The sequence below is a fragment of the Artemia franciscana genome, chromosome 9 (assembly GCF_032884065.1).
Source record: "Artemia franciscana chromosome 9, ASM3288406v1, whole genome shotgun sequence".
Lineage (NCBI taxonomy): Eukaryota > Metazoa > Arthropoda > Branchiopoda > Anostraca > Artemiidae > Artemia > Artemia franciscana.
Window position 1 is genome coordinate 18185863 of NC_088871.1, and position 15184 is coordinate 18201046.

At 34.0% G+C, this 15184-nt stretch overlaps 1 protein-coding gene across 1 annotated transcript in view; it reads left to right on the forward strand.

The window, feature by feature from the left end:
- Positions 1-15184, forward strand: part of LOC136031085 (protein Son-like) — a 65974-nt gene that overhangs the window by 21771 nt on the left and 29019 nt on the right. Inside the window, exon 7 of the mRNA XM_065710357.1 lies at positions 5000-5073. Coding sequence (XP_065566429.1) covers positions 5000-5073 — 74 coding nt within the window. The remainder of the gene's footprint in view (positions 1-4999; positions 5074-15184) is intronic.

Genomic DNA, 15184 nt, shown 5'->3' on the forward strand with positions numbered 1-15184 from the left:
TTTTTTGAGAAAAAAAAAAACTAGTACATAATAGGGAACTGTTCAAGGGCTCATTTTAAAGGAAGTTGCTATATCTAGTGCCTTATGTAATTAACAAAAGATTATATCATGAAAAGAGAAATCACCAATGCAACAGCACAAACACAAAAAAAAAAAAAAAAAAAAAAAAAGAGACAGAAGGAGAAAAGGAAGACTGTTTTCCTAAATTAGTGATTATAGACCAGCACTTGAATGGGGCCTTAACCCTACTCATCCATACAATCACATAGGTCAAACAGCATAGCCACACACAATCAACCATAAAGAATAATCCATGGACAGGCAGTCATGTCGTCAATAAGTATAAGTCGTCATTTACCAAACAATAGAAAAAATAATATAGACAAATAATTCAGAGGCAACACCCAACATAAGGGCTCATCAGAAGAATACACTGGCCTATATAGGGTTTCGCCACTCTAAATTCTCTACCCAGCACAGTGTTGTGGCTACCACAGAATATCCATGGCATCCCCACGTCAGGTATCACCCCCAAAATACATGTCCATGAAAAAAAAAAAAACAGCAAATGTAAAACAACCAAGTAAAACCAAAACAAGCTTATCCTGTTAATATATCCCTCCCTTTAGCAACAATAGGTAAACTAAATATTATAAATTTTACCAAATCACAAATATTAACACATTGCAAAAAACCTGAATGAACTAAACAATTATAGAATTCATCTTTACCATGTGGCTAATTTTTAAGAAAATCCGCTCAATTAGAAACACAATTCAAAATAAATGGCGCTGTGACAACATTTCTCGAACCTCCGAAATTAGTTAAAAAATTTTTTAAGTATTTCTAGATAATTCTTTTGATATTTATTTAAAAGTTCGCTATAATGAAAACTAAATTTTTTAAATTGCCAAGTTAATTTATTTGCAGAAAAACCTCTTGATATCAATTTTTGGCTTAAGATTTTACATCTAATTTTAAAATCAATATAATTACTACAAATCCTTGCATAACGAAGTAACTGTGAGAAAAACGCTGAATATGTGATATTTGAGTGTATATTACTTTCAGGGAATGGGAAACTAATCACTTCAAAATCAAAATCATCCGTTTTATTATACATTTTAAAACTTAATTTATTATTATCACAAATATTAATATTTAAATCTAAGAAATGATCTTCATGACCAGCGCCATGACTAGGCTCAAGAATAAGCTCTGATGGATATATATTTTTAGAAATATCAATGAAATCCTTACAATTTAAGACCAAAATATCATCTAAATATCTTTTATTATTTGACAAAGCATGTTTTAAATTAATTGGATTATTCTTATCCATCATATATTTATATTCTAGTTGACTTAAAAACAAGTCAGCTATAAATGGGCTGGCATTCCCCCCCATGGGAATTCCCATAATTTGCTTGTACAAATCACCCCCAAATCTTATATAAGTATTGTATAAAACAAATTCCAATAACTCAAAAATCATATCCAAGCTGTAACATCTCAAGTTAACTGTAGTATTAAAGCAGTTTGTCCATATAGCTTTTTTATTATAAATGTCTATTTTTAAGAACCTTTTACTAGATAAGAGGAAAGATTTCTTGATAACAGTTTTTAAATTATCAAACACTAAATTAAGTGATAAATTAGTATACATTGTCGCAAAATCGAAAGACTCAATTCTTTTAGCTGAAACCATTGTTAAAGAATCTATCACCTGCAGTGAATTATTAACACTCCAATATGGATTAAAATTCGAAAATTTTTTAATACCAGAACAATAGGTTTTAAGTTTATTTACAATTTCCTTTAAAATTAAAGAGAGGTCAGTAGCAGCAATGCGGGTTGGACATGTAGCTGCTCCAGCAATAAACCGTGGTTTAGGGGGATTCTTATGAAATTTTACTGTCCAATATAGGAAAGGGAACTTTTTATCATTGTCATTTATTTTAATATTAAATTTTTTAAAAAGTATTTCTTCAGTCTTTTCAATTAAATTCTCATCCTCTATATTTACCTTTTCGTAAACATTAGTTGTGCATAACTCCCTTTTTAAGATATCACAATACAGCTTCTGACAAATTATGGCAAAATTATTATTAGCTTTATCCACTGGCACAATTACAAATTCATTCTTTAGATTAGCAATTGCTTGTTTAATCTTCGCATTATAAAATAATGATTTAGTGTTACTATTTTTTAAGTTAGAATATATTTTATTTCTTATTCTACTAATAATTAAATTCTTCCAACTTTGAAAACTCTCTTTATTTTTATTCTCTTTCTTACACCACTTATCAATAAATAAATCAAAATCATTTTCCAAGCCATCAAGAACACTCGATGGTTTCAGATGATGAGAAAGACGGAAATTAGCCCCTTTATTCATTATAATTTGAAGATCATCTTGCTTTATTATTGACAAGTCCCCTGTTATAACATGTTTGTAAGTAGGATTTACAAATGGGCCAAGTTGCTTACAATTACAAACCGGTTTCCAATTTATATCAATGTCATTTAGTATTAGTTTGGGAAGTCATAAAATTAATTACAGATCCTAGATTAAGATGATCGTAACTATATTTTCCAACAAAATAAGCAAAAATCATTCAACAAATACAGTGCACTGATCCCCTCAAAGAGTCCATGGCATGTAAAGGTGGTGGATAAAACCCACTCTTACTCATAAACAGTAAATACAAAAAGAGAGAAAATTGGTAGTATTGGTAGTCTATTTTTCTTTTTCTGTTCCTTTACTTTTTTTTAATGATTAACTTTTGCCAAAAGCACTTTTTTCTAATTTTTAGAAAGCGTTCTTGGTTGCCTTTTCAACCGGACCCTTGAATTTTGTGTACCTCTTTATAGTCAAAAGTGCGATTTGTCTTCAACGTGTGTAATATTTGTATCTATTTCGACTTAGAATTCCAGTGTAGCAATCCCAGTCCAATTCATAGAATTAATAGGTTTTATGATTTGAGAAGTTAGAAAGGTCGCAGAATAGAAAATATTGCTTACTATGATTGTGACAGATGTGCGGAGTTATTTTTTACGACTTAAAAACCTGGAGCTTCACTTTTTTGAAACGGACACGGAAATTAGCCAATGTGATTTTAGGCCATGCCATGCAGTAGGCTACTTTTGGCACAATCCTTCAATATAACAAAATCATTGACTCAAAGAAACAATGTTATTTAAAAAATCTTAAAAGCAAGAACAATACATACGCGCCTAATAATCAATGGAAAAATATTGAAGTGTCTTAATGATAAGATTTCAGCCTTAGGGCGAAAGTCAGGGTGGTATCGAAAAGTTATTCTGTCGATGCGTCGGACATTTTTGGTACAGACTCCAAAGTATATAACGTTTTATGCCCGATTCAGTTTTAAAAGTCACTCTTAATTATCAAGCGAGAATACTTACATTTCTCGCATATAATAAGGAATCACAAGAAAAATTTGGGACGACAAAGGTTGAAGGTGCGTCTTTCTCTTTTTTATTAGTTGAATTTTCTCTGAAGAGTAAAACCCCATGTCAGTTTGAGGCGCAAACAAATAATATAGTCCATCATTCAATAGTTGTTGGTTATGGTGTTTTTGGGTCAGTGATCAGGATTACTGACTTTAACCAATTTACACTATTGACCTTAAGTACAAAGGTGAAAATGAATAAAAAGTACGAGTTTGTAAAAACATAAAGGTGAATTACCATAAAAACGACTTTATACCCTTGACATCAAATAGAATCTTGTAGTATTTCGCATAGCTATGCATGTACAATGTTCCAATTTAATCACTTTTGCCTTTGTGTTTTCTTTAATGTCATATTCTGTGTGTAATAAGACGCTTAATTTCTGATTTGTTTTTTCTGCGTCAAATTAGTATTATTTTCTGAAATTTTGCTTCGCAGAAGAAATATCCTTGCTGGTAGAAGGCCGGGTTGAGTAATCTACCTATATAATTTGTAAATATCTGTAGACCTGGAAAAGAAAATATTACAAGAAAAGATTTTATTAGTACCAATAAACACAAAATATTCAGCAAAAAACATCAAAATTCCTAATTCCTGCAAAATGGGCTTGAGATTGGTGCTGGGCTTTTTCTCATCAATAGAAAACAAAATATGGAGAATGTGCTCCTCTTTGATTAAAAATTGTAATTGTGAAAATGTCGGGATTAGACTATTTTACACTTACAGATGGATAAAGAATTTGACTAAGGGGGTGCACAGGTAGTAGATTTGCTCTTCATAAATGAGTATATCCAAAATTATAATTTTCGTAACTTTACCTGTTTTGTCTCTTGGATTAGGGAAAAAGTTGAAAAACAATTTGGCTGCTGAGTTTTTACTTTTTTTCTTTATTGCTGCTTGGCATATTTAGGTGTTGGAGGTAATTTTCATGTGCCTTGTAAAGCCTATCAGGAATATTATTGTCAAACAAAAGTTTGCTGAAAGCTCACACTTTTATTTATTGTAGAATTTAAATTTTAAATTAGGTTATATCTAAACATGTCTTACTTTAGTATTTTTTTAGGTATTCAAATCAGAGCACTTGATTTACACTTGACTTTTACATCAACATGATAATAATATAAAAATAAGGATTAATTCAAAAAATTAAAAATATTTCACTTAAGGGAATTATGTGTAGTGAGGCAAAAAAGTAAATTACAAGAATTCTCTGAGAGATGATTGCTGTATAACGTTCTTAAACTGGGAATGGAAACTTTCAGTTTACTTATGCATGCCTATCACTCCTTTCCATCTCACCAGGCATATACACGAGAATGTTCTTTTTTTTTTGGGGGGGGGGGTAGAACCGGTTTAACAAGTGAAGGAGAATGCATACGTTTTGCTCTGAATAAAGAAATTGTAGACATCTCAGCATTTCAAAGGGGATGGGCACCGGCTCATGAGCCCTGGCACTTCTGCACATGGATGAATCTATTGCTCCATTCTAGATTAGATATAAATTATTCTTTTTATGTTTCAGAGATTCGCCATCCTTTCCAAGTTAAGGTGCCCGTTCCTGAAAAGGCCTCTGGAGTATTTCAATTTAATATTAAGGTAATCTGCCAGAATGTATTCCTTTTTTACTTTTTTTTTGTATCAGGTGTTTAGACTAAATGTTTTATTTTTGGGTTGAAAACTACACTCTCGTTTTGTTTTTATGATATGACTTATTGTTTTTAGTTTTTTAAATAGCCAGTTTTTTTGCGAAGTCATGTCAGCAGCTTAATAGCATATAATAGAGAGTAATCATATCGAAGAATTGTAACCTTGAGATTTGTTTAGCTTCTGCTATGAAGTGTTTCATTTACTCTTGACGTACCTGAAATAGTTTTCAAAACGAGGAATAACACCCCAAATTAAGATGAAAAAAAAAAATGTTGTATGCTCCTAATGCTTTTTATTCTTTTTTTATTAATATCATTTTTTTCTAAATTGAAATTTTATGCATTAAAACCGGAACCAGCATAAGAGATATTTCAAAACATTAACTTTTTAAACATCAACTATGTTTCAACCATGATGTATTACCTGAATAAGTTGCAAATCAATGGGAGCGATCTAGCATTGGCTTAGTAAAGAGGAGTATGCCTTCAATATGTCAGTTATTTATTTGTTAAATATTTAATGGTTTCACTCTCCATAAGGAAACATAAAATTCTGGAAACTTCTATAAAGCATTCCAAAATACTTACTATTATCATTCCTAAATGTGCATTGCTTCACCGTGTTCGCGTCCCCTAATGGACAAATATATTGTCCGAATTATGCATATTCATTATATTTTCAATAGGACGTCTCTTTTCTTCTTGCCACTTGTTTACCGTTAAATTAATAAGAAGAATTATTGAATTTACAATACGTATATGTAATTTGGACTATTTAATTTTCTATTAGGGGGAAGGGAGGGGTAGATTATTAGTACATCGAACAGAAGCAAATAATTGTGAGTATAGTAAAGTAATTATTGTAAGCAGGATATTATCTTGGATGGGTTAAATATATCACTACACATGGATTGTTAGCAATTGCAAAAAAAAATCCTCAGAAAATGGTGGAATTTTCATATTCCATGGGGAGGGGCTTGAACCCCAGTTCACCTTTGAGCTAAGCAACTGGTTACCTTACCTTAATTAGGCAATATTCGATTTTTTTTTGCGGTAATCATGAACGAATTTATTAGAACTCTGTTATTGGTAACCACTTTATTCCTTTTTTGGGGTATTTTTGTAGCTATTCATAGTTCTGTCTTGTCAGAAAATAGCCCTATTTTTTAGCTATCAAAATCTTAAGACCTTGCTTATCTAATAAACTATCCCCTCCCAACTCTTAAATGTCTATCTTTTTTTATTTAGTTCATGATTCTTTGGCGTGAAAAAAAAGCTGAATGACTAACAATTTTAAAATAAATTAATAAAAATAAAAGTCCTAAAAAAAAAATATTTCACGCTTGATCAGAGCTTGAACCTCCGTTCCACATTTTTAGTTTTTGAATAGTTTGCATGTGATATTTCTGGTGATTTTATACGATGATTATGATGATTTTATGGGTTTTTTCAGTGGCTTAGTGTGAGAGGACATGTTTAAGTGTGAAAAATTTTACTTAACTTAATATCATTTAACCACTTTGCATAGAAAATTACGCACGTATTGTAAAACCCGCTTAAAAGTGGCTCAGCGAGCGCAAAATAAATTTACGTTAAAATTGCGAATTATCTTTTTCTGCTTCAGATCGAATAAGCCAAGTAGCTTTTTGATATATATATATATATATATATATATATATATATATATATATATATATATATATATATATGTATATATATATATATATATATATATATATATATATATATATATATATATATATATATATATATATATATATATATATATGTAATATCTTACCGTGACTGTCCGAAATTCATGAATGTCGACATTCACTGGGAATGTCCGAAATACCTTTTTCTCCTTGGATTTAGTCAGCATTGTAAGTCAACTTTTCAGTTTAAGGTAAGGTTTAGTTAGATTTGGTTTTTAACCCCTCTCTGATAATTAAAATCAAATTTAATCTAACCTAAACTAACTTAATCTAACCTAACTTGAACTTTTACTATCATAGCTCGCATAAGACTGAAAAAGCTGATTTTCAAAGCTAGTTGAATTCAAGCTGAGAAAAAGAAATTTCGGTCATTCACCGGTCACATGTCGACATTAACCAGATTTTGGACATTGACGGTAACAAATATACATATATATATATATATATATATATATATATATATATATATATATATATATATATATATATATATATATATATATATATATACATATGTTTGTGTATCTAAAAGCTACAAATTGAAGGTGTAGAAAAATTAAGAAGGTCTTAAAGAACAAAGGAAAGTCAGAAATAGTATCCTCTAATGCACCAGGCTCCGATATTTAACCTGTTGTATAATCACCAAATTAAAAAAAGCTGAAATCAATACTTCCAAGGATTCCTTGTTAAAGGTTTGGAAAGAAAATTCTTAGTTTACGTTTTGCGAAGGACAATAACAACTGGCGTTACTATGAAGAATAACAAGTGTTCACAACCTTGAAATACTTTTTTATATTGATTCCTTCTTACTCAACGCTTCGTGGAAAAACATTTTTTCATACTTGGAATAGTATTTATTTTAGTAAATAGTTTACTAAGTAAATACTGTGTGTATGCTCTCTATCGCTGTTAGCAGGACCATGTTCAAGAATCTTGTCCCGGGAGGGCGCTACCAAAATAAATTTTTTAGGGAGGTGGGTTAACCAATAGAATCTTTGTTTAGTGGGGGGGGGGGCTAGGGCTTTTATCTGCTTTTTTAAGTGCAATTTACAAGTCGGAGAATTTTTCTTTAATTTTTTTTAGAGAAATTGTCTTTACCTGAAGTTATACGAATTCAGGGGTCGGAAAAATAATCCGGGAACAGGGGGTCAAACCTGTTAATCCTCTTCCCCTCTCTTCTTGGATAGTCCACAGACCAGGCTGTAATACTGTGTAGAAACACAGATTCAGTTGCACTTTTATTTATGTATTAAAAAACATTAATTAAGAAATGACCCCAAAATAATGGATTCTGATCAGGGGTGCCACTTTGGGGGGGGGGGGGCTCCTAGATTTTCTGTATTGGTATTCTCATTGGAAACGACGAAATAAACAAAATATGCCTCCCCTTGCTATATTTTGAAAAAAAATTGTATCTTTATTTAAAAAATTGTAACACAAATTTTTAGCCTTCTCCCTATATTTTCATGAATATTTTTTACCTTTTATATTAGAAATAAATAAAGAAAAACTATTATCTGCTTTCCTTTGTTCTCCATAAAGTAAATTTGCATGTACTATGTCCTAGGTTCGACTCTATTACTTCTGGAATTGGCAAATATAAGGAAACTATCTTCTGGACTGGAAAAAGGTAAGCTAGATCCTTTTCAAGCAAGCTGCGTTTTATCTCTAGGTAAGGAAAAGATTAACTAGTGGCAGTGGTTTTCAAATTATTTGGCTTACCCCCTTTATAACAAGTGGCAGAGATCAGAAGGTATTAAGGACAGTGTCGAATCTTTCCATGTTGAATAGCTATGAATTATTTATTTACCGCAAATATTGTTTTTGTTTCATTATTACTTTCCGAATAGTCATATTTTATCATATCTAATTAGCATTTGAAGAATTTATTCCAAGACATGTGTCTCATTTTAACAATTAGGTAATGCTAACCATCGTTTACTGAAGACCTTTACTGAAGACCTTTACTGAAGGTTTTCAGTAAAGGTCTTCAGTGCGAGTCAATGCTGTCTCGGCTTGACTACCAGGTAGGTAGTCAGTTTTTATAAAATATACAAACAATTTTATATTATATAAATATCACTCTAAGTATAATCAAGTATCAATATCAATTATATATTAACTTGCTCGCCTATCGCGCGTGGCTGCGATCTCAAAAGAAAGGATATTCAAAGAATCCCTTCCCCCGCCCCCCGAAAAATTTTCGTCCATGGAAAATTTTCCTTGTGTATTAATAACGATCGTATTATAAACTTGAAAGTATTCAAAAATTATCCTAATTGACAAATTCTTCTTCCGGAAGATCCTCTCCCCCTCTATCCTGCGAAAAACATCCGTGGAAAATTCCCAGTCTTTCCCCTGTGTAAGATCCTCCGCGGAAAATTCTACCAAGGAAAAATACCCTCGTGGAAAATTCTCCCCTGACAATGACAATTCTCCGCCGAAAAAGTTTCCCTTTGTGTAAAATAACGATTGTATTTTTAAATTGAAAAGGATTTGATTAATTAGGTTAGGATTGTTAACTTGGGGTGTTGTTGGATAATCAATATCCAGAAAATGGAAATATTATGAGTGGTAGAACCTTCAAGTATATCTGTTCAAGATTCTCTGATTTCAGTCAATGCGAAAAGTATTCTAAATATGAAGATGGCTTTTGGGGGGGCGCTCTTTACGCTGAAGTTATTTACTGTTTTATAAAGTAGAATTGAGAGAAAGAGTCAAACTTTGGCGTAAAGAGCGGGACGTTGAGGAGGGAACAGCCACTTTCATACGCAGAGTAATTTCTGTTCGTTTTAAGTTTTAATGTCGCTCCTTACTTTCAGTTGAAAAACTTATTTTTTTTTTATTAATACTCTTAAAGATTATTTGGATTCACATAATTACTTGGGCGACAATTCAACGAAAAATTATTGATGCATTCATCATCCCCCGCAAGTGTATCACGAGCTCGGCTTCCAAGAATAAACTGGTTTTGTTCAATTTCATTTAAAGCGTCATCAGTCATCATATCTATTCACGCTCATTGAAGAAGGTGACTCCTTTTGTTCAACTAAAAAAAAAAAAAATAAATAATAATAATTATAATTATACTGATAGGCAGAAAGAAGAAGGGAAAAGAAAGAGAGAAACGTGAAAGGAGCCGAAGTTTTGGCTATAAAATACAAAGGGGAAAACAAGCATACAAGTAATGCAACGACATAATTTACAAAACTCAAAATTATGTGGTGGAATTCGGCAAACGGACCACTTCAGCCATAGCTTGAATTTTACGGATCCCTTCCGCTGAGTCTTTTCCAACAATCATTCCGTTGTTCGACCAAACATTTCTGTTTCCTAGCTTACTCTTGGCAAAGTCAAGAATCTGCTTCGTTTTTGATGTTAGGTACTCGGTAACGAAAATTCCTGACCAAGAAAGCTTTGACTTACATGCAAACACCTTTCTTGCGGTTTCAGCAGACTTGAACGCAACCAACACAGGCACAGGACGCTTTTCGCATTTACAAGGGTGCCCAAATCAGTAGAATTTGCTCGAAATTTAAATAAAAAACTATTGCGATCAAAGAAAAATCTAAAATTTGCATTTTATCTGTATCACATTCAAAACACACTCAGAGTTGGGAAAACCCCACTGTGGTCAACACCGTGAAATATCATCAAGACGGGATTCAAGCTGTTCAATCCTGTTTTCTAAGGCTAGGTTCGCGTTATGGAGAGCCCATAGTTGGTTTTCATTCTCATCAAAGTTTGTCGAATACTGGACGAGTAAAGAGTCATAAATCTGAGAAATAATAGAGTCAACCATATCTGCACTATTTGATATTCCAACTTTTTCACGAACTTCTTTTTCAATATCATTCTGGGTATTTGATTTTAGTGTGTCCAAGTCCAATAAAGCAGAATTTACTGAATTTACCGATGTATCGGGTAAACTTGAATCACTAATCTCGAGATGCTTATTAGGAAAATCAGCTAATTCCGCAAAAGCTTTCGCAACATCTAATTCGTTTTTCTTCTTAGCCTCCTTTAAAATGCCAACAAAGGCTGTTGTTGTCACTTTTTCATGGCTTCCGTAGCAAAGTACAACATAGGATATTTTTTTGTTCTTGGCCTTAATTGTATCCAACACTCGGCGTGGCCATGATGTATAACTTTTGAATTTTTCTAGAACAACAGCATCCTTTGTGAAGTGAACCATTGAAATATATAATAAAAACAACTGCAATTAACTTTGAATAGGTAGGCCCACGTGACCTTGGTAATCACCTTATGATTGGTTTATCACTCCAAATCTGAATGCAAAAAGTACTCCGAAAATTTTTGGTCACTGCTGACTATTATTGTATTCGCTCGGGATGAATGCTGAGCGTGTGTTAAGTCCTATAACGCTTAAAAAAATTCTAGCAATCAAGCCCACACATCCAAAAATCGTATCCAATTTAATTCAGTATCAAGTTCATGAGCAATTAATTATCTCCAACAAATCATATCCAATTTCGTTCAATTATTCCGGATATTGCTTTTTTAGCTTTTTTATTGCTTTTTTAGGAAACAGGTTTTGAGAATGCAATACAAATCACGCCTAGGTCCTTTTGCTTTGAACAATGAACGATAACAGTGAGTCTTTGAATCCATTTCTACATTAGATTCATTTATTGGTGCCATTGTATTAACTGCTGGTTCTGAGGACAATTGTATTTGTCCCTTTGGGTTTCTTCTAGATTTGAGCATAATATACTATTATGGACTATAGCTCAGCGTTTAGAAAATATCGTTTTCCAAATTTTCTTTTTTTTTATATTTAAAGTGGATTTTCAGCAGGCTGGAGAGGATACTGCCTCTCTAGAGACTAGAGAAAAATATAAGCTATATTTCTGTTACATTTTGTCTGATTATCTATAACACTTGAACTTGTTAATCGTTGCCTCGCTTTTCATAAATATTCTATTTATCACTGCATTGAGTTTGAACTGCTCTTATTGCATGATGTTCGATCATAAAAGCCAGAGAATATTAGCCTTTCATTGACATCATGTCCTACGGGGCTTATCCAAATTGATAATCCTTTAACTTAAATGTCATCACAATCCTTCTAATATCAGAGTATTATATATCAGATAATATCGGAGTATTATATGCCAAGAAATCCAACACCATTATGCAGAGATTGGGTTCTATTTTTCGATCAGTTGGTTCTCTTGTCTCAAAGAGATATGGATACCTTTTGTTGAGAACCCCTGTTGTAAGAGTTCAACTCCATTAAAACGGGTGATCCATAGGGAGTCAATAATGGAAATAAATTATCTTTTCAGATAATTTTTACTAATTAAATCATCCCCTGCTCCTCCTCCCCCCTCTTATTTTTGGTAACATGTCTCAAAATGTCAGTATGATGGATAATGGAACATGTTTGATTTGTTTATTCAGGCGCTGTGCAGTCGGTCAATCGGATTGACAGGCGCTGTCAAACGGATTTATTTGTATGTTTGTAATATTTAATTTGTTGTATTTGTTACTAGGTATTTTGTAGTCAACTATTTGTTAGTTTTTAAGCGTTGAAGAATATGCATTGTCGTCAATGACCCCTGCCACGTAGTAGTACAAACTATGGTCATTAGATAGCCAAGACTCGCTTGAGTTATAACACGAATAAATCAAATTATTTTTAACTGCGAGAGCATTGCTGTAAGTTTGAACAGCAAATCATTCAGATCCATTGAAAGAAAATACAAGCAAATTTTATCTAAAAAACAAGAGCTAAGAGCTCATATGGCACTTGTGACGAGGCCAGAAGAGCCAAGGGCTCATATGGTATGAGCTCTGACTAAATTCTAAGAATCAATAGATTGATTTAAAAACAAAAATCAGCGGCTTAAGGCCGATTGGGATTTTAAATAAGAGCTCTGAGTCACGATGTCCTTCTAAATATCAAAATTCATTAAGATCCGATCACACACTCGTAAGTTATAAATACCTCATTTTTTCTAATTTTTCCTCTCCCTTCAGCCCCCCAGATGGTCGAATCAAGGAAAACGACTTTATCAAGTCAATTCATGCAGCTCCCTGATACGCCTACCAATTTTCATCGTCCTAACACGTCCAGAAGCACCAAACTCGCCAAAGCACTGAACCCCACCCCCCCTAAAACCCCCAAAGAGAGCGAATCCACTACGATTACGTCAATCACGTATCTACGACATTTGCTTATTCTACTCTCCGAGTTTCATCCCAATTCCTCCACTCTAAGCGTTTTCTAAGATTTCCGATTTCGCCCTCCAACTCCCCCCAGTCTCAACAGATCTGGTTGGGATTTGAAATAAAAGCTCTGAGACACCAGTTCCTTCTAAATATCAAATTTCATTAAGATCCGGTCACCCGTTCTTAAGTTAAAAATACCTTAATTTTTCTAATTTTTCCAAATTAACACACACCCCCCCAGCTCCTCCAAAGAGAACGGATCCATTCCAATTATGTCAATCACGTATGTAGAACTTGTGCTTATTCTTCCCATCATGTTTAATCCCGATCTCTCCACTGTAAGCGTTGTCCAATATTTCTATTTCCCCCCTCCAACCCCCCTGTCCCCGGATCCGATTCGAGTCAAAGATGAAGCATCTGAAACATAAGATCCTTCTATATATCAAGTTTCATTAAGATCCGATCACCTATTCGTAAGATAAAGATACCCTAATTTTCACGTTTTCCCAGGATTCCGGTTTCCCCCTCCAACTCTCCCAATGTCACAGGATCTGGTCGGAATTCCAAATAAGAGCTCTAAAGCACAAGATCCTTCTAAATATCAAATTTCATTAAGATCTGATCACCCGTTCGTAAGTTACAAATACCTCATTTTTTCTAATTTTTCCGAATTATTCCCCCCTCCCCCAACTACACCAAAGAGAGCGGATCCGATCCGGTTATGTCAGTCACGTATCTTGGACTTGTTTTTATTCTTCCCACCCAGTTTCATCCTGATCTCCGTGCTTTAAGTATTTACTAAGATTTCCGCCCCCCTCCCCAATGACGCTGGATCCGGTTGGGATTTAAAATAAGAGGTCTGAGTTACGAGGTCCTTCTAAATATGTTCGTGAAGATCCGATCACTCCTTCGTAAGTTAAAAATACGTCATTTTTTCTATTTTTTCAGAATTAACCCTCCCCCCAACTCCCCCAAGTAGAGCAGATCCGTTCCGATCATGTCAATCCATATCTAGGACTTCTGCTTATTTTTCCCACCAAGTTTCATCGCATCCCTCCACTCTAAGCGTTTTCCAAGATTTTAGGTTCCCCCCCAAACTCCCCCCAATGTCACCAGATCTGGTCGGGATTTAAAATAAGAGCTTTGAGACAGGATATCCTTCTAAATATCAAATTTCATTGAGGTCCGATGACCCGTTCGTAAGTTAAAAATACCTCACTTTTTCTAATTTTTCAGAATTAACCCTCCTCCCCCCCCAACTACCCTAAAGAGAGTGGATCCGTTCCGGTTATGTCAATCACGTATCTAGGACTTGTGATTATTTTTCGCACCAAGTTCCATCCCGATCCCTCCACTCTAAGCGTTTTCCAAGATTTTAGGCTCCCACTCCCTACCCCCCCCCCCCCAGTGTCACCGGATCCGGTTGGGATTTAAAATAAGGGCTCTGAGACACGATATCCTTCCAAACATCAAATCTCATTAAGATCTGATCTCCAGTTTGTATGTTAAAAATACCTCATTTTTTCTAATTTTTCCGATTTAACCGTCCCCCCACTCCCCCCAGACGGTCTAATCGGGGAAACAACAATTTCTAATTTAATCTGGTCTGATTCCTGATACGCCTGCCAAATTTCGTCGTCCTTGCAAATTTCGGCTCTGAAGCATGGGTGCTCCAAAAAGCAGATGAAGATTTACTAAATGTTTTACAGAGAAATTGCCTATGGATTGATCTGGGTACTTGGCTGACTGACTGTATTTCAAATAGTCTGCTGTATGAAAAGTGTGCTTCAATCCTGCCTTCTACGGCTATAATGAAAGAAAGGTTGAGACGGCTAGGGCATTTTCTGCAGATGAAGGATGACAGATTGCTAAAGATTGTCCTTTTTTCCAACCATCTAGGGCTAAACGGAAAGCAGGTGATCCTTATCAGGGGTGGGAGGATGTCATAAAGGAAGATTTAAAGGAAATTGGAACTTTCTGGGAGGGTGTAAAGAGGGAGGCTTTCAATAGATTGGGATGGAGGAGGAGCATATAGCCGTGTTGGCCTCAGGTAGCTTGGTGCTGTGGTGAGTTGTTAGTAATAGTAGTAGCTGATGACTTTAAGGTTGCTGTCAACAAGAGTTGGTCCATTAAGCAATGGAAGTCAGGGTG